General features: G+C 44.5%; 1 protein-coding gene across 1 annotated transcript; it reads right to left on the bottom strand.

The window, feature by feature from the left end:
* Positions 1-1050: 1050 nt before the first annotated feature.
* Positions 1051-17270, bottom strand: LOC131281162 (uncharacterized). Its single transcript, XM_058310422.1, has 11 exons — positions 17150-17270; positions 15181-15313; positions 14948-15111; positions 13158-14204; positions 5324-5462; positions 3924-5254; positions 3320-3640; positions 3087-3234; positions 2659-2873; positions 1630-1813; positions 1051-1315 (listed from the first exon to the last, which is right to left on the bottom strand). Exons 1-11 carry the CDS (start codon positions 17268-17270, stop codon positions 1051-1053), a joined length of 4068 nt encoding a protein of 1355 aa, XP_058166405.1.
* Between the last annotated feature and the right edge of the window lie 1476 nt (positions 17271-18746).

Below are 18746 nucleotides of genomic sequence, written 5' to 3' on the forward strand. Positions count from 1 at the left end.
GTTGCCAGATACCTACTATTTTGCGACCGGTTGACAATCGCAACAATACGCCAGCTTGATTCCCCTCAGCCACCGCGGTTTGCAATTATATGCCCGCGGATATCCCTCTACCGGTACAGGCAATCCCCCTAGCACGTTCATGAATCCCTGTACCGGTTGGGGCCTGCCATTGTATGGCTGCGGACCCTGTATGTCAATTTACTAGGATAAGCCGTCCAGTGTTTCGAAAAAAATGGTTCGTAAATCGTTTGTTTCTTTCTGGTTGTTTTACATTATTGTGTGGCCGAAAGACGCTGCATAGGAATATAATTTTAGAAATAAAACAAAATTTAGCGATTCATAAAATGCGTTACCTTTACTGAGACTCAGATTCGCTCAATAAATAACTATTCCCAAAGCTTTGCTGTACGAACTGTCGACTAATTTTTATTATAGAAATATACTTAAATTCTTTTCCACTTTACAGTTTAAGCGTTCAAATAAATACTTGAAAAACACGAAGAGAAAAAGGGCCGCCGCCGTTTCCCGTGCTTGTTGTCACCTGCTTTCTTTATCACAGTTTAGCAGACAACCGGCGAGCGGGGGTGCGCTGAAACTGTTTGAAACTGCGCTTGTACGGTCTATTTTCCCGTGTAGATCGGATTGTGTAAAGAAAGTGGCAAGTTTTGCACTTAGCAGCAGCAGCACTAGGCAAGCAAATGATGCATGTTGTTAATCTCTAAGGTCTACGGCTAGCCTAGAAGGTTTGTATGCAGGTAGTTTGATCTCCTACTGTCCCCACTGAAGTTGGAAATTTGTCATCTTCTTAACTTATGCTATACGCCTGAAGAGCATTTGCTCCCGCTTATTTTTATCTCCTACGATTTTGTTAACTTATTTTTCTTCAATGCTGTATCCTGTGCTTAGCGCGGCCTGTTGTTTTGTCATACGTTAAAGAAAACGAAGAGTGTCAAACGCCAGATGGACCAACCGTTTGGGCAGCTTCCTTTGAGTATGATTCGTTCGATAATTCAGGTTCACACGTGGTACCACGTGTTCGCGTTCTCTTGGCTAACACTTATCCTTCTTGCAGTCGATCACGTTGCTGCTGATCTCGGTCGCATTCGGTGGACCCTTCTCGTACAGGTAGGTGACGGGCCAGAGCTCAGCCGGTGCGGTCACATCGTCCAGGTGCCTCAGTCCTCCCGGCTTTGGTGGTGGCTGATAGATTTCACCCTTTTTATTCTTGTTTTGATAACGCGAATCGTGCTGTTTCTTGGGGAAGTACTTATCGCTGCACTTGCGCCACTGATCTGGGGCATCACCCACGTAGCACCTGTGGAAAGCACGCGAGCGGATGGTAGAGATTTAATCAAGCTGGTGCTGCGATCGGTGGATCTCGGTTCGCGAGAGCGGTGCACAAGACGGAGGAGTACAAGGATTGTACATGGTACGGTTACAAATTGTAGGTTCAAAAACAATGAAAGTTTTGCTTCTTTTTAAGGACATATAATGGAAAACCAAAAAACATAAAACATACATCTTCACGGCGGGTGCCGGAATGATCGGTTTATCGCCTTCCTTCGCTTGTTCGCTTACTTACTAAACATTTAGTCACTAAATGTCCGACAAAGGTCGTACGGTCCTTACCATGGATAGTCGAACCCTTGCGAGTAGCCGCAAGGGTGCTCGGCCTTACAGCAATAATCCCATGAACCAATCTCACCACCCTCTATCTCACAGGAGTAAAACCCTGTGATCTTGTTCCGCTCGCACTTGGTACCGAGGCGGCAGGGTTTTCCCGAGACGGTATACTGACGCCAACTTCCATCACCTTGAGTTCGAGTAGCAACGATATGTAACAGAGAGTAAGTGTAACGAACGGTTATGGAATACACGGGGGGATGTTTCGTGGGTTGATCGTTGGTGATTGAGTGTTTTTTTTTTTTGGTAAGGTGAGTATGATCTGCTGCTTCTGCTGTTAGCTACGGTAGAATGGTGAGTAGTCAGGCACACACGCACAAACTAAGCAATGGAAAGTGGTGGCGATACTGATTAAAAAGGTCCATCAATAGCATGATATGAACGCGATGATAAAGGATAAAGCAAATAGAAGGTTACTGGAGGTACGTTACAAATGCATCTAATGAAGCCGACTAACATAAGCGATCATATTTTCGGCGGTCCGATGTAGTCAATCTTGTCGTCCTTAGATCCTAGTAAATCGTGCATGATGATACTCCTAACTCTATCATCATTTTCTAGATGTGTGCCTTTTTTGATGATCTGCTAGTACTAGCGAGAAGCTTTATGATTCCAAACATGCCTAAGGAAGCTTCGGAGTTCGGGCACTACTGGCGGCTCTACTTTGCGCCAAATTACGACCTCTCAGGCCGCGAGGTCCATCGACTACCTCTCGATCCTTCACCCCGCCGGTACCGTTGCCAGAGTTCGCAAGCAAAATGAGAAAGCTCGAGTCGGAAGAATTAGTGATGGAAGTGCTAACGGGGCGATTTGCAGTGGTAGTGATCGTGGTGATGGTTTTGTTCTTGTTGTTGCTGTTGCTGTTGATGTTGTTGGTAGTGGAAGTAGTGGTGATGGTGGTGGAGGTGGTGGTGTTGGTGGTGATGTTGTCGGTGCCATTGAGTGCACCGGTACGACCGGCGCGGCTGCCATTACCCGGTTCACGGAAGATGTCTATTCGGCGATCGTGGTTCATCCGGGTGGTGCTGCCGCTGCTAATGGTGGTGATCTTATCGCGGCAGGTGTAGTCGAACGGATTCCAGGCGAACAGCCAAAAGTCGCGATCGTTCGTATGGGCGTAATGTACGCCCAGCTTCAGCTCGCTCTGGTCCAGATCCGACATCTCGCAGTTGTACGTCGACGCCTGCGAGCTGAAAGCAGGATCGAAAGAGGGTTAAATGCGATGGTTGTACATTTTTGGCACACAATCCGTTAATCCTACGGCACGCCAATTGCTAACCACATTCGCCTGATGGCAGGAGAAGATGATCTGCTAAGCACATTTTAATGATACCCCATGCCAAATGATCGACAGGCAATACCCTAAAAAACAACGGCATAAATCTATTCGAAGAATCATTTACCTAAAACTGAACGAAAGACACTTGAAATGGGTCGATTCCCTCAAGCGTATGCATTCATTTTTGCAATCCAGTTCCGTGTTGACGGAGGTAACTTTTTTAATCGCCGAAGAGAGCAACTTTGCCGGTGATCCATATCCGAGGTAGCAGACTGAAACGAGAAACCATTCATCGCCGCCATTAAACCCTAACCCGAACAGCGTCCTCATCTGCGTTTCAGCAAACCCTAGACCTACACTTCTTGTGATGTTTGTCATCGATGATCGGTTGAATTTCGCAGCCCTGTCCGTAGCTGGCGCGTTCGAACACGTCGAAGGTCTCATCCGGCACCAGGTGACGGTCCTTGTCCATGTCCCGCACTGGCCAGTCGGACAGTTGACAGTTGTCAATGACCGCGTTGATGCTGTTCGGTCCGAAGCTGTAGGTAAACGCACGGCAGGTGAATTTTGTCGCCTTGATGCATTCGAGCTCGCATTCGCCTATGGATCGCACTGTAAGTGAGTCGCGAACGATCGACTTGAAGAAGCGGCCCGAATCGATCACTCGAATGAAGCATTCTGAAAAGGATGAGATGCGTAGTCAGTGAAGTCACAAACTATAGATATACTATGGAGGAGTTAGGAGAAGGAGGAGAGTTTAACTGGACCTTTAGGAGAAGTTTAACTGTAAGGAATAATGAGTATTCGGCGCTACTACGAGCGCTAATTCATTAACAGTTAAGAAGTTTAGAATTATTTACAGATAGTAATCTTCTCAGAATACATCATGTACATTTTAATACACTCCAGAAACATAGATGTTATCTCCAACCAAGTTATTTCGTAATTACTGCGAACTTACGAGCATTGTAGTCCCTCCGAGGTGGTCCCAGCTCCGGATGACACGTCTTCGTGTCGTCACTCATCGAGTATATATCGTAATCCCGGTCCGGCTCCAGGTCCGCATAGAAATCGAGCAGATTGAACGGTCGATCGCAGAGCAAGCAATTCTCACGCGACACAGCCGAGTAGCGATAGCTGAACGTTAGACACCGGAATCGCGACTCGGAATAGCACATCCGCTCACACTCAACCACGGTCGGTGTGTTGAGGGCGTACTTTACCACACCCTTATGCAGCCGGAAGCCTTCGCTCGACTTCACCGAGCACTCTTCGTGACTCGGTCGACGAATCCACTGCTGACCAAAGCTGCCCCGATGGTGATCCACGTACGGGTGTTGCTGATGATCCCGATCGAATGGTACCACGGCCGAGGGATATGACTCTTCGTATCCATATTTACTTCCACCGTAGCTCCACACGTTGTTATCATCGAAGTGGTGATCGTTGCGCAGCTCAAAGTAGTTGAACGATGGTGGAGTGTCGTAGCGTTTGATCTCATTTCGAAGTCCCCAATAGTCGGAGATCGACTTGTACGAGTCCGTGTTGAACGAGGGGCCATACGAACCACCGTAGACACCGCCGTTCTTGTGAATGTTCTGTCCGATCAGGTACGGGATGAAGGTGTTCGGTTTGTGGCCGTACTGTTGGCCGGTCGAAATATGCGGCCCTGAAGGTGGCGGCGGAGAGTCGCGATCTTCGTACGGATGCCGTGGACGATGGACCGGCCGGATCTCTTCGTGGTGGATCGGTTTCGGATATTCGTGTCGATCGTACGGAACCTTGAAGAACCCATGATCCAGCGTGCCGTAGCGATCGATCTCGCTACCGTACTGTGGTTTATACGAGATCGAAGGACGATAGGATTCAACGGGTGAAGGGAGTGGTGGTGGAGGTGGAGGATAGTAACTCGACGAAGGACTATAGCGCTCAAAGTCTGGCCTAGCGTACAATGGTGGACGGTACTTGTCGATCGCCGTAACTGACGGTTTGTACCGATCCTCCTCATAAGGATGCGGCTCGGATGGGTACGGTTTGTAGTTCTCCGGATGATGCGGACGGTAGGTGGTCGGACGCACAAACTCTAAGGCCGGGCGGAACGGCTTAACCATGCAGTCCTTGCAACTCGGTCTACAATTGGACGTCGCACTGCGATCACGTTCGTAGTAGTCATAGTCCGGATCGCGAATAAGGTTCGAGTCTCGCTGGTGCGGGCTTGAGTAGAGATCGATCTGCGACAGGGGTTGGTCGATAAGTTCGCAGTCGCCTTGGCCTCGACCCGTCGGATCCAAACTGTAAGCGCATAGAGATTCCCACTTACAGGCGCTTATCCATAAAGCAAACACACGTTGTTTCACTTACCGATAGTTGAATCCCTCGCAAGAGAAGCGCCGCTCGTCACCACATTCGCGCTGGCAGTCTTCGACCCGTTCGCAGATTAGTGTTCGCCGTACCCAATGTGAGGCAACACGTTTCCCGGCAAGTACACGGCGATAGCACGCTGTTTGATGACAGATAAGCATGTACAATCAATTAGAAAAGATAGTTCAAACTAATTGGTTTATAGATGTAAACTAAATTGTTCTCGTTTCCTGCGAAGCTTCTGTATGCTACGACATACATTGAAGGAAACACCCATTAATTATGCTCACCATCTTCTTCTTCATCATCATCATCATCATTATGTTCATCATAATTATCACCAACAACATCACATTAAGGCGAAATCGACGGAAGTCTCTACTGTGTGTCCTACAAAGTTTTGAACAACCAACACAGAATGATTTAGTTTGCGCCTCTGAGCTCAGATCTGACTTGGGTCTCACCTGGACCGCTAATTCATGGCCAAGATCATCGTCATTGTAAATACGCATTGTTTTATGAGATCATCGGAGCAGCGGTTATGAAAAAAGTGTTCACAAAGCATAACCAACGCCAAGATACTACCACCTTTGCGATCTTTGCGCTTTGCTGGGAAAATGAGTAACCATAACCACTCTCTAGTCCTATGACCTCCTGGAGTGGTGAACAAAAATACGGAACAACTGGTGCTGACCGGAAGTGACTGTACTTCCTTTCCGGGGCTGAAGATGATGAATTACGATTTGGGCGGGGTTAGCAAATAAAAACGGAAAGTTCTGAACACATTTTTGGCTTGTGCGAAGATGGTGTTGCTGAGATATTCCACCCAGCTGCACATGTCTCTGCGTTCGTGTTGAAGTGTTCACCTACGAATGTGCATTTCGCAAGTCGTGTCGCGGTCCGTTGATGTTGCCCTCAACTAACTTTGTTGGTATAACCTAACGTCGCGGCAGTTTTTGGTGTTCTTACCGGCGGACAAAATGGCCAGAATTTATTGGACAGCGTTTAAAGCGGGTTGTAGGTGCATTCTACTGCATGATAAACCTGTCGCAATCGTGGAACCGTTGGTGGGTGGTTTCGTGCAACGTTAGCGAGAAGAAACTGCATCTGCAACAATGCTGCTGATTTCGTAGCGCATGGTTCTACACAGTGCACCCGGTAACAATGGAAGCATTGAATTTCATGTTGTTGTACTCTACAGCGTCAACTCTGCCACTTGAACCACAGTTGCGTGGTCGGTCCCTTTCTTCTACGTTCTCGAGATTTTGGGGCTCTTGTCCATAGATTCCTTTTCATCGGCTCCTAAGGCGCAGTTCTTGCGCGATCGATTGTTTTTGTGCATCTGCCAAGCGGTCTGGGGTGTTTGTCTGTTTTACTGACGTGTTTGCTGCCGTGTACAACGATTGGCCGGTGCGCATTTGCAAAGAATCAAAAGATCAATCAAGCAAAAACGGGTACCGTTACATGACGACTTTTATGACGATTTCAACACCCTTTACGGTTGCCCAGCGTGACGTATGAGTATTTATGCGCGAAGCACAATGATTTGTGCGTTTCTAATAACATTGGGAAGACAATTTTTCTCTCTCGTTTTCTACATGTTTTTTTTCTCATACTTCGCTTTGATTTTATTCTAGAACATGTTTCTGCACAAATATTAACATGTTTTAGTTTTTGTTTATAGCATTTCACATTTTTATTTGATTTGTTGGGCAGGAATAAATTTGAATTTGTTTCGAGTGTTTCCAAAAACTCCGCGTGTAAGGGATAAGATAAGGATGTTTTATCTGTTCAAAATATGAAGTTTTATGTTTTCCAAGTTTTATAAGGTGTTGGTTTCAATTTGATTGAAATGAAACTCTTTTTAACATAATTGATAGTAATTTGTATTTTACTTTTTAAAGAAAGCATTTTGGTTCTAACAAATTTATGTTTTAGATGCGTGGCCATTTGCTTACGCAGGTTCTAACGCCCTGTTACAGATAGTTTTGGATATTAAGCAAATGTATAACTTTTAAAGTCTAACAAACCGTAAATCCGTTGAACCGTTGATTTTCTCGATTTTCTAACAGCTCCTCTGATGCTTAGCTATTTAGTCATACTTTGAATTGATTAAATATGTGAGGGGCTTATATAAAATTTCTATAAAAAGAGTTTTATTAATACAGTAACTATCAAAATAATGACAAAATATTGTTTATAAGTAAAACTAAAGTTTATTAAACGTTTTGAGAAAGTGATGAGAAAGCGAAGAAGTGGTAATAAGTGATGATCTTCAGTTATTGAAATATACTTGTAGTCTTGAAGTAAAATTCAATTTTACTAATATTAAAAAATCAAAAACTATACTAAATATGCAACCTTTAGCATCTTCCACGATGATGATAGTCGATGCTGTGCAGTCCGGAACCAGTAGCGATAAGCTTATGCAGATGAGCACCACCTTCGCCACGTCAATCATGTTCACACGTTGGGCTTCACAAATGGCAAGATTAATTGGTTTTCGATAACGGAAGATTCGCCACTTCGATTCGAGCTACTGCACTTTACTGCACTTCGACACACATTTGCATTTCTAATGCTGATGCAAGAACACTGCACCGCTGCGTTCGCCACCACGATCGTGAGTGCAGCCTGAACGCGTTCTGTACACTGAATATGATCGTACCAGTGAATGGTTGATGGGTCAAACAACCCGATCGATGATGTACAGTTTAATTTTACAATGTTTTCCCTATCGGTCGTTCCAGATCACGATTGTGGCAAACAATCCCTCGTCCGAAGGCAATTGTGCGCACTGCGGGATTGCTAGCTAATGTGTTTTCCACTGGGTCAGATTGTATTGGGTCTCGAAACACGCACCATAAAAATAGGAAGCACACACATTCGGTTCGCTAGTATCGTAATGGAATCCTCCGTACGGTGTTCCTGTACTTCACCACCTGCTGGCTTAGGGTTCGATCCAGCTTCTTACACACACGCGGCGCGAGAAGATTCGATGCGACCGACTCAAAGCTCCGCACGAAACTGGCACCACCTTCACGGTGGAGATTGAAGTTTAGGATTTTCGCCAAGCAATTTGTGCCCTCGCAAAAACCTCCTCTCCCGCCGCGATTTGGAGAGCCCATGCGAAATGAGCCTCGATTTGCTAGGGGTGGAAAGCTCGGAACAGAGCGGAAAGTGTTCACCCCTTGAATGAAAAAAAAAACCCCTTGGTGGGGAGGATGCTAGATCGCTGCATTTGGGGCTTTGCTTTACTTTGTTGTTGGTCCCAAGCTTTTCTCACCAGTGCGGGAAAAACACTCAAACACGAAAACTAAACCAAATCAGACAGCATCATTTTTGGACACCGTTTGAAACAAAGTGGCAAACTTAAAAGCAAAAACCAACCACACATGCATGATTTTGTATATTAATTAGATTTTCAGCACCTGACGGTAGGGCTCTGCACGATACATTTTGTTTTGTTTGAACCGTTGGGAGGCTTCGTGTGCGTTTGCTTCGTTTGGTGAGATTTGAAGGTCTTCAAAATCCGTAGTGCGCGGTTAACCGTAAATTTGAATTCGCTTTTTTCCAACCGCTCGCCGGAGACATTGAATATTTAATTAATCGTGGTACACTCGGGTGCACCCGTTAATGTGACCGTAACGGAAATTTGATGTATTTCTAATACAACGTCATCGTGAGGTGTTTGTCGGTGGTCGTACCAGTCAGCATGACGGATCGATTCTCGTTCGAGATGCGATGGTAATTGATTGCCTAACGAGGTGTAGTTTTCTTAGAAAAAGCAGATAGATAGATTGATAATCTTAACTTGTTGTTTTCGTTAAAGCTTACAAGCAACGTAGAACATATTAAAAATTTTAGGTTGTGAGTACAAATAACGAAAACAAATTATCTGATTTTGAATAGGTGAAATTAAAGATTAATAATCAATTTTACAATTGTTCCGCAAGTGTTTAATTTGTACAGTGTTTGTCAATTTCATCAAGCCTTTTATCTTTATCATTAAACCTTGACTGGTAGCCTTTTATATTTAGCCAAGCCAGAAGATTAAAACTGTTACAAAAAAATTAAAGCAAACGAATGAATTATTTCTCCTGATTGCAAGTGAACAACATTTATGGCCATGACACTAGAGTGAAGTTTATCAAACTGAACTTTAAGAAGTTTGTAAATCAAAAACTCAACACAATAAACTTTGAACTTATCAATAAAAACTTCTTTGTACAACAGATTGGCATACTGCTCAATGATTTGCCTCGTGAGTCTCGAAGAAGATTTCCTTCTCATAAGAATAGTTTTACGACGTTTTGTTCTAACCATCAATCATCAATTCTAAATCGGCATAAAATAAGGGCTTGTTATCGTCGTTCTCGCTGGCCGCAAAGTACTCGCGAAACATCTGCCCAGCGGAGCTCGGCTGTTGAGCTGCCCTCAAAAACTCATCACTTCGGTTGCGTGCGCCCCTCGTGTGGTAATGAAAATCGAGGAAGATACCCATCTGTATCGGAACTGGCAAAGGTTAATGCTTTTGAGCGCTGCCCATTGCGGGCGGGCTGTGGCTTTGCGGGGTGGTACTCGTCGGTGGGAGGAAGCCAAATTATGCTAATTTCCCTTATTTCGGTGAAGGTCCATTGTTTGGGCGGTGGGTCTCTGTCTGGTTTGCGTTCTACTCCACCCACCGGTGCCCAACGTTGGACGCGGGTTGGTTGGAAAATAACGCCGCCACATATCGTGACATATGGCGGAGGAATTTTTGCACCGAAATGTGCAGATCATTGCCCACCGGTCCAGGCTGCCAACGGTAGAGATTAAGGCTTTGATTCATTGTCTTTGGGCAGTTGGGTAGTTGAAGAACCTTCGCGCAAAATGGGTAAAAACGATGTTGCCTCTTTACCCAGCGGATAAAGGAAACCCGAACGTCGTCTAATGGAATTTTCTACAGGTCTGAAAATAATGAGCCTTTGTAGGACTTCGATTTCTAGCCAAAGACAGAAAGAACAAAAAAAAACACAGGAGACACTCAGCCGAACAAAGATCATTACACGCTCTGTGCGCAGCTCCTCTCGGTTGGACGTTGAATGAAAATCCATCTTCAAACGCTTGGCCGACCCCTTCGGCGGATGGGACCATCTTCAGGAAGCGCAAGTTGAGCGCCCGGTTGACGCACGGAAAATGTGTAAATTTTCCGGTTCACACTGACCCAACCTCTAGCCGAGGGCACAAAGCTCCCTTACGCTCGAGTGTGTTTCGTAAGTGAAAACCGGCATCACGCTGCAGTGAGGCTGCCGTCATAATGCCGGGATTTTCCATGCACTTGGCGCTAGAGACAGAAAAAGCCTCGTATCGTGCGCCACCCGCCACGGTGATCAGCACCAGTAAGAACTTCAATTTATGTCCACCATGCGTCATAAACTCATCATGCTACAGCGTGTTTGTAAACGGTGAGCCAACTGGGATGAATGTGTATCAAATGGCTAAAGTGTAGGGAATGCGTCTCTTGGCTCGGCTTGGAGTAACACATTGTGTGATTGTATGGTAACATTGCATTTTTATGACTTAAGGTTTTGTCTATTTTGCATAAAAATATGATAATTATACATTTAACTGCATCAACTAGCACAATTAAAGCTGGAAGTGCACTAAGTAATCGAGGATTTATTACAAAGTAAAATTTGGTAAACACAATTACCGGATATTGACCTATCTTAATTCAAAAATCAAATTGGTCACGTTGTCATATTTACACCAAAACATCCTCAGCCCCAAACGAGTTGTAAGCTCGACCATACATAAACGAAAGTGTTTGCTCAGGGATCCCCTCATAATTGTGTCACAATTCGTTGAACGCTTTTCCTGTCCCTTTTCTATGTTCAAGTTACTACATTAGATAGTGTTTAATTTTTGAATCCGCTAATGTCACACCACTGACGTCTACCAGGCTCTTCAAGTTTGGCTTCCGATGAGCATTGACTTCAATCGGCAGGGGTTGACACGCTAGCACCCACCTATCTTCCGGTCTTTCCACGTTCAACTGAGGGCTTGGAGGAGAGCAATTAGGCTGGTTAATGGCAATGAAATTGTTCTATTGGACGTACTGCACCCGTACGGATGTGTTTTGGGCAGGGTTCGAAAGAGGGAAAAGGAGGGCGGGAAGTTCTAACACCTTCTGAGCGATGACACGGTGGCCTTGCTCCGGTTGATGCAGATGGGGGCACGTTAGTCATGGTTTGTTTGCGATAGCGCTGTCCATAAGTTGTGATGCATTGTTTGTTTACAGTTGTATAAAATTTTGATTTGAAAATTAACAGCTTATTGGTAACTTTATTTATTTTTACCACCATTTTATGAACTTAATTTTGCACTCAAAATGTTCAAATGATTTTAAACTGAGTGTAAGATGTTACAAACAAAACCCTCGAAGTAATCAATTATAGGGAAATACGTTAATTTTTCGTAACGTAAACTTTTTCAAATAGTGTTGAAATGATCCAATTACGCCAATCTAAAAGCTAATAAAGAAGATGGAAAATATGTGTGCCATTTTCAATGGAATTTTACTTTGGTCATGTTTCAAATGCTCTTCAGTTGCCTTTGTGTTTCTTCAGATCAACAACATTTTATACTTAGTTTTACTTGGTATGCTTTGTCTTATTGATTATGATGATGATTTGATAAAATAAATTAACTCATGCTCCAATATTATTTTCAAATTATTTGATCACTAAACTGGAACCTGCTTGGAAGGAAACTATATTTGGTATGTATTCGGTTTCGTAGAGTATTGTAATGGTATGTAAAAATTGTATTTCATTTCGTTATCGTTTTCCAAAACGTAAACAACTTTTTTCAACCGGAAGCTTGGTACCTGTGTGAATTTTATTGCTCAAGTAGTTGAGGCAAACTAACCGAAAATGTTCTATTGGCTATTGATTATCATTTGAAAACCCTAATTTTGCCTAATATATGAGAAGTTTTATATTTTTATCATTTAAAAATTTACTTAAAATAAGCATATGAATTAAACCTGTCACTTGAACAAGAGGACATGAGAAATCATCTCTGTCAAATCAAATCCATGTTTGACAGAAAAGTCTATTTCTAACAAATCAAATCAGGAAAGCATCTGCTTTGGTTGAATATCATCGGTGTAAAATAAATGCGACCATTACACATGCAATCCATCAGTTCAATGGTTTTAAACCTGCTCGCACCCGTATGCCCTAATTTCCGATCGTCTGTTGCGTTACCTCACATTCGCGTATGATCAAGCGTATGAAATGAGGATCGAACGAGCACATCAATCGTCAATTGGTCATATCAGCGCATCCAGCGGCAGCGGTTCAAGTGCAAGTCAGGTGTCACCTGGTGGCGTTGATAGAGTGCGCCCAGACACGCCATAGTACCAACGCCATGCGACGTGCACCGATGCATGATCCGGTCCCGGGTGCAAAATGGCCCGACAAATGGTTCAAACACGAAGAGTAATGGCAAAGTAAGGGAGGGATGTTTTTATGTGCTGTCGACCGATGTTATGTTTGTAAACCACGTGGCCGGTTAATGTGGTTTGCCCGTTGCCATGCTCGGCTGAGCTTCCGAGCCGGGGGAGAATGCCCCTCAGAACGCTTGCTGCTCACTCAACAGAACGAGAGTGTTTAATTATTCTGTGCGCGATGGCATTTGTAGAGGAATGTAGTAAGTATAAAAAAAGTTCGTACTTGTGCAATCGTTGATCATTCCGTTCAATCATACTGAATCGCATTGCAAACGAATGAGGTAATATGTTTGTAATAGAAATAGTAAACAAATCAAAAATATCGTGGGTACTCACGGCGCTTGGAAGGAGTCGCTGGATGAAGTTCTAGTTTGTCTTCATGCACATTATATCCTCCTCCTCCTGCAGATGGTCCCGATTGTATGACTGGAGGAGCCGGTCCTGGACGGACTACACCGTACCCCGACGGGGGTCCATTACCCGCTGTCGGTCGTCCCACTTGTCCTCCGTATCCACTTGGACCTGATGGCGGAGGTCTCTGTATGGGACCTCCCGGTCCACCCCCATATCCAGTAGACCCAGCGGAACTTGGACGCTGAACTCCACCATATCCTGACACACCGTTCCCACTTCCTATGGCCGGTGTGGCTCCCGAAGGTCCCGAAGGGCGTCCAAAGCTCGTTCCACCGTACTCCGGCCGGAGATAGTTGTTATCCAGCGTCGGTACGTTCTGCGCGTAGATCTCCGGATATCCGTTCTTGTTGTTCGGCAGCGGATAGTTCGTCTCGTACAGCATGGGGAAGTGGTACGGATAGTTTCCAGGCTTCGAGGGACCCCCTCCGCCCGTGCCGGGACCGCTGGGCGAACCGTACTGAGGACGCAGATCCACTGGATACTTGGTGGGATTCTCACGGTCGGGCATCGTGCCGGCCGGTTGCGTCGGAGGCAGCCGTTCACCGGTAGTTAGACTGTACTGAGGGCCGGCGGCCGTACTGGTAGTATGGTATGGGCTGCCACCGTTCTGAGCCGGGTGCGAGTGGTCCTTGGTGGTGTAGTACTCCTCCGCTGGAGCCGTCGTCTCCGGTGGGGTTTCTTCTTCCGTTTGACCGTAGGTTGTGCCGAGTGAGGTGCTCCCCACTGGCGAAACGGTTCCACCAAATTGTCCCGATGGTCTTGAGGGATCAACAAAGCCCCCATTGGAGGTCGGCTGAGGGTCGACGCTTCCCGCAGAAACTGGGGGCCCGAAGACGGGTGGCCCGGGTCGTTCGATTATGCTCGGCGGAGGAAATGCACTACCAGTTGGGGGTGGCGGTGGTGGTGGAGGAGGTTGTCTCTGGGGTCCACCACTAGGCTGCGGCTCACCATTCGGGAAAATGCCCAGGCCTAAAAATGGAAGAATAATTGATTAATGAATTTAATTCGAAAAGGCGAAGATCTTAACCTTACAACTCAAACATTCTACTTGACTTTATGTAACTCGACTTTCTAGAAGATGGATTTTCAATTTATGAAATTTACCACCAATTTTCGTTTACTAGACATTCCACTAAGATATCATTTTCCTGTGATTGTGCCGATAATCAAGTAATATTTAATGGTGCCATTTAAATTAAAACTGGTTATAAAGTGTACTTTTACAAATGTGATTGTTTGTTGTTTGTTTGTTGACACAGAATGTTTGATTGTATTGATGCTTCTTCAAATATCTATTTCTGAAAATTTACTTGAAAAGGCATAACATTTAGAAACATTAAAATAAGTAACAAACACAATTAATGCTTAATTGAAAAGATAACAAACAACTTTGCTTAATAGCTTCATACTTTTATAGATGATGGTTTCTTAGAACCACTGATATTATTGATGCTTGCTGATTTATATTTTAATTATTTTCCAAACTATTCAAATGAATTTTATACACGAAGAAGATAATGGTCAAAATACATTAGGATCATATTTATTTTGTTTTCAATTTTTCTTTCTAATAACTTTAACATGCAAAATAGTCCTATAACCGAATGCTATCGATTAGCAAGAGAAACCGAACACAGTAGCATTAAAGCTCTTCTAATAACTATCTCAAACTGACTAACATGCTTACAAAAAACACTGCTTTTAATACATACCTCCCGGCCGAGGTGGCGGGTTTGTGGGTCCATCTAAAAAACAGTTGTATTTACGTGCGTACAGATCAAAGTCAGGATCGAAGATGGTACCGACCGGGCGCGAATTGGTAGCATCGATCGTGTTCGCCGACAGCTGACATGTTCCATTGCCCCGACCGGAAATGCTGCAAAAAAAAAGCATAGAGTGAGGTTAGGTAACAGTAGGAGCGTGCAAGTGGTTTCATTTCACCCACCCAAAAGCGAACGTTTGGCATTCTTTGTCGTTGAGGCAGAGCGTCTCGCAGATCTTCAGCGAGTTGGTGTCCGAGTTCCGGAACGTCTTCTCGAACGGCAGCATCGCGCCGAGCGCTATCCGCTCGAAGCAATCTGTAGAGAGATAGAGGAGGAGAAAAAGAGGATGCGATTAATTATTTCGCCATTTTCTACGAGGAAAGAAATGATCGTAATTAGCTATCTACGATCGATTATGCAGTAGAAGGCATGCGTGAGCAATTAAAATACTTCAATCAGCGCTTTGGGTTGGGCCCACTCTCGCGGATGGGAGGACCGATGGGTTTGCGTGGGTTTAGGGTAGCATTTTCCACACGCCTTCGTATGCGACTGCCATGTGATGACCCTCTTAGTTAACAACCGGTAACGATGTCAGGTGCACTAAGAATTTCCACGTGCCAAGATGCAACGACCCATCGAAAACGAAAGGCCTTTTTTCCCGAACTACGTAGGCAAATTTTTCCTAACCTGTTTTCCCTCCAGAGGGAACACACCCAGCACGCAAACCCCTCCCGTTTGCTACCGCCCGTCGATGGCGAGTGTTATGCAATCGCATTGAATTCTCATTTCGATTGTTCGTTCGTCGTGCGCGGCCTCCCATTTTCCTTACCACCACCCCTCCTTCCCCGCACCCTTTGCCACCACGGCCGGATGTTTGTTATTGTTTGTGCACCACGAAGATGGCACACGTTCGACCACCCAAACACTGGGCCGAGGCGGGAGAAGGGTTTGCATTTGGGCCTCCCTTCCTCGGATCGATCGCTACAAAGTGCATCAACGTGCCCGGGGTGTGTAGAGGAGTTCCAGGTGAGGTGTGAGGTGTTAGTGTTAGTCATGCGTGTTAGTGGCGCTACCGGTTGGAACGCGCGGAATTAGCGAACGTACGCATCGGCCGGAGTTAATGAAACAGAACGACTTGACAGTGTACTCAAAACATGCTGGGGAGCAAATAAAAAGTGAAAGTGACCGAGTGACACGTTCTAGTTGTAATGCAAACATTGTATTCTATGTAGAAAGAATGATAGAGTTGATACTTTGTATCAATATTTGTTTTTCTCTCTGATAAATGAAACATCTGATTTCTTAGTCAAAAGTAATGCTAAAGTAAGTGTGATTTTGTGGTGTGAAGCAAAGACACTGTTAAGTTATTTTAGAAAAACAAACACATAAACCTTCGTTGGAAAATGTTGTATTATATAACATTAAACGTTAAAGGCGTAAAGTATTATGTGCTTGCTTATATTGATGTGATTTGCATATTAATATAATTGCAGAACACTTTCAAAGAAACAAATTTTCTAACATATTTTTATTTCCTGTTTTATTTGATAACAATTTTATATCTTTAATTTATTTTATTTTATAGTTTCTCAATCAATTCAATTACTCCAAGCAAAATCACATGGCCGTTTGTTAATTTAACAATTTGTTAATAGCCATGTTATATCTAGTCAAACTATTTACCTGAACTTTATTTTCTTAATTGAATTGTATCTTGTAGTATATGAAACAGGTATACAGCAATTTATGTGTAATCCAACATCATAACAATCAAGGTAAAGGTTGTGTATGAGTTGATGACACAAGTTGATGATACAAGCTCAAATATTTATCGGAATATGGAACCTTTCCAAGATGAAAAAGGAATTTTTGACATTAAGTACTTCTAATACAAACATTATTTGTAGTTATTTGTAGTCTTTCTAATTCCTGCTTTTGTATAATTAAGTTTGAAAATGGACCAATGTATTTCAATGCATGTGAATTCACATGCAATGTAATTCAATGCATGTGAATAAATCATCAACATATAAATACAAATTGGAAAAGGATGAAAAGGTCATCACACTTTACCAATCAGTGACTACTCATAATCTGTAATAATTTCATCTAATCGATGGACAATATAAGCCTAACACAAACAAAACTTACCATACTGAGGCTGCACGAGTCGATTGTCGATTTGTATTGCGGTGGCGAAAGTCACGGTCAGCAGAAGCAGCCGCAGCTGATAGCCGACTATTATCGCGGCTTTCCTTTCCATTTCCGTCATGTCGAATCCCAATTTGGCTGCCAATGACGATGCTAATGATGGTTGCGGTGTTGCCAAAAATGGATCAACTAATCTCTGCGCCGCCCCGCATAGAGCTATCCTGGCTGATGACGTCCGCTGGGAAGTTCCTCGCCTTCCCTACACTCCCGCGCTAGAGGCGCACACTCGGCGTCACTGTGACCGAATTCGGCGGTCCGGAAAACTCAGTCCTAGTTATTGGGCTATCGTTTTTTTCTTCGCAATTTCACAACCGCACTTCAGATGTCCGAAAAAGTTCCCGAACTTTCGGCCACCCTTTTTTCCGCGCGGCCCTGAATGTAAACGTGCTTTAATTACTTCCTTTCGGTCGCGAATGTTTCACTCCTGCTTCCTTCCACCCGGCTCCACGCCCATTAATCTCACTTCGATTCCCTCCTGCCCGACGTCCCCGAAAAAGGTTTACTTTCTTTCGCGTGCGCGGTTCGCGAGCACCCTTGATTGTCTTTTTATCGCGTTCCGATTGTTTCGTTGTCTCTCGTGCTGCACGAAGCTGTGCTCTCCCGGGGATGGTGCCGAAATTTAAAAAAAAAAAAAACTATCCCGTGCGACCCGAACCTAACGTCTTCCGCCTCGAGTGTCCACAGCTGCGGGGCGTATCGCTGGCCTTTTGTATCGGAAAGCCTTGGTTTTATGCTTTCCGCACTTTCAACAACTTTCGCACGATCCACGCATTTCTCGATCAAGGTCAGTATGGTGGCCAGTGGTGGAGCCTAATCCGGATGCGATCCCCCCGGAGTGGTAACCTCTGTCGCTGGCCCGTTTTTTGCTCACTCTTCGGGATGTGTGCGATTTCTAGCAATCGGTGGTCCAATCTCTCCGCATCAGCACGATGCCTCTAAAACACTAGGCCTAAATAGTTGACGGTTCCCGTTATAATGTTGATCACATTTCAAGATTGCAATTTCCACCCGACGGAACCGAGCACGCAAGCCAACACTGCGCTTTTCTCAGCTAAATTTCTATCGACAGCATCGTCTGGTGGTAATTATAAATTTAATTTACTCCCCACGACGGTTTACCTCCGCCCGATTCGCCGCGCACAAACGATGTCACCGAGCGAAAGAAGACGAACCCGTTTCTGTCGGTGTCATTACGCTTGTCTAGCGCACGGTTTGTTGGATTGGACGGGATTCGTTCTACGCGAACCGCAGGTCATTCGCTTCAATCCCAACGGCACAAAGTCTGGAATCATAGAAAATAATAAAGAGAGAAATTAAACAAAATTAATTTCATTGTTCCCTTCGCTGAAATATGCCCTAGTGTACGCTTTTCTCATCTGTCGTAAACAAAATAATTTCAGCTCATTTTCAACTGGATTGTGAAGAGGTTTTTTGACCAACAAATATTTTAGCTGAGAAGAAAATTAATGCCTCCCCGAGTACAAAGTAAGAACGGATGAAAACCCACCGAACCCAACACCTTAAGCTGATACGGTCT

Source organism: Anopheles ziemanni, chromosome 2 (assembly GCF_943734765.1).
Source record: "Anopheles ziemanni chromosome 2, idAnoZiCoDA_A2_x.2, whole genome shotgun sequence".
Lineage (NCBI taxonomy): Eukaryota > Metazoa > Arthropoda > Insecta > Diptera > Culicidae > Anopheles > Anopheles ziemanni.

Bases quoted from the DNA above. Each gene is read 5' to 3' on its own strand.
- LOC131281162 (XM_058310422.1), bottom strand. From the start codon at position 17,270: ATGACGGAAATGGAAAGGAAAGCCGCGATAATAGTCGGCTATCAGCTG. The intron at 3,641-3,923 runs GTAAGTTCGCAG...CATCCTTTTCAG, and splicing joins TCGGAGGGACTACAATGCTC to AATGCTTCATTCGAGTGATC. The intron at 1,814-2,658 runs GTAATGGCAGCC...CTCGAACTCAAG, and splicing joins AGACATCTTCCGTGAACCGG to GTGATGGAAGTTGGCGTCAG.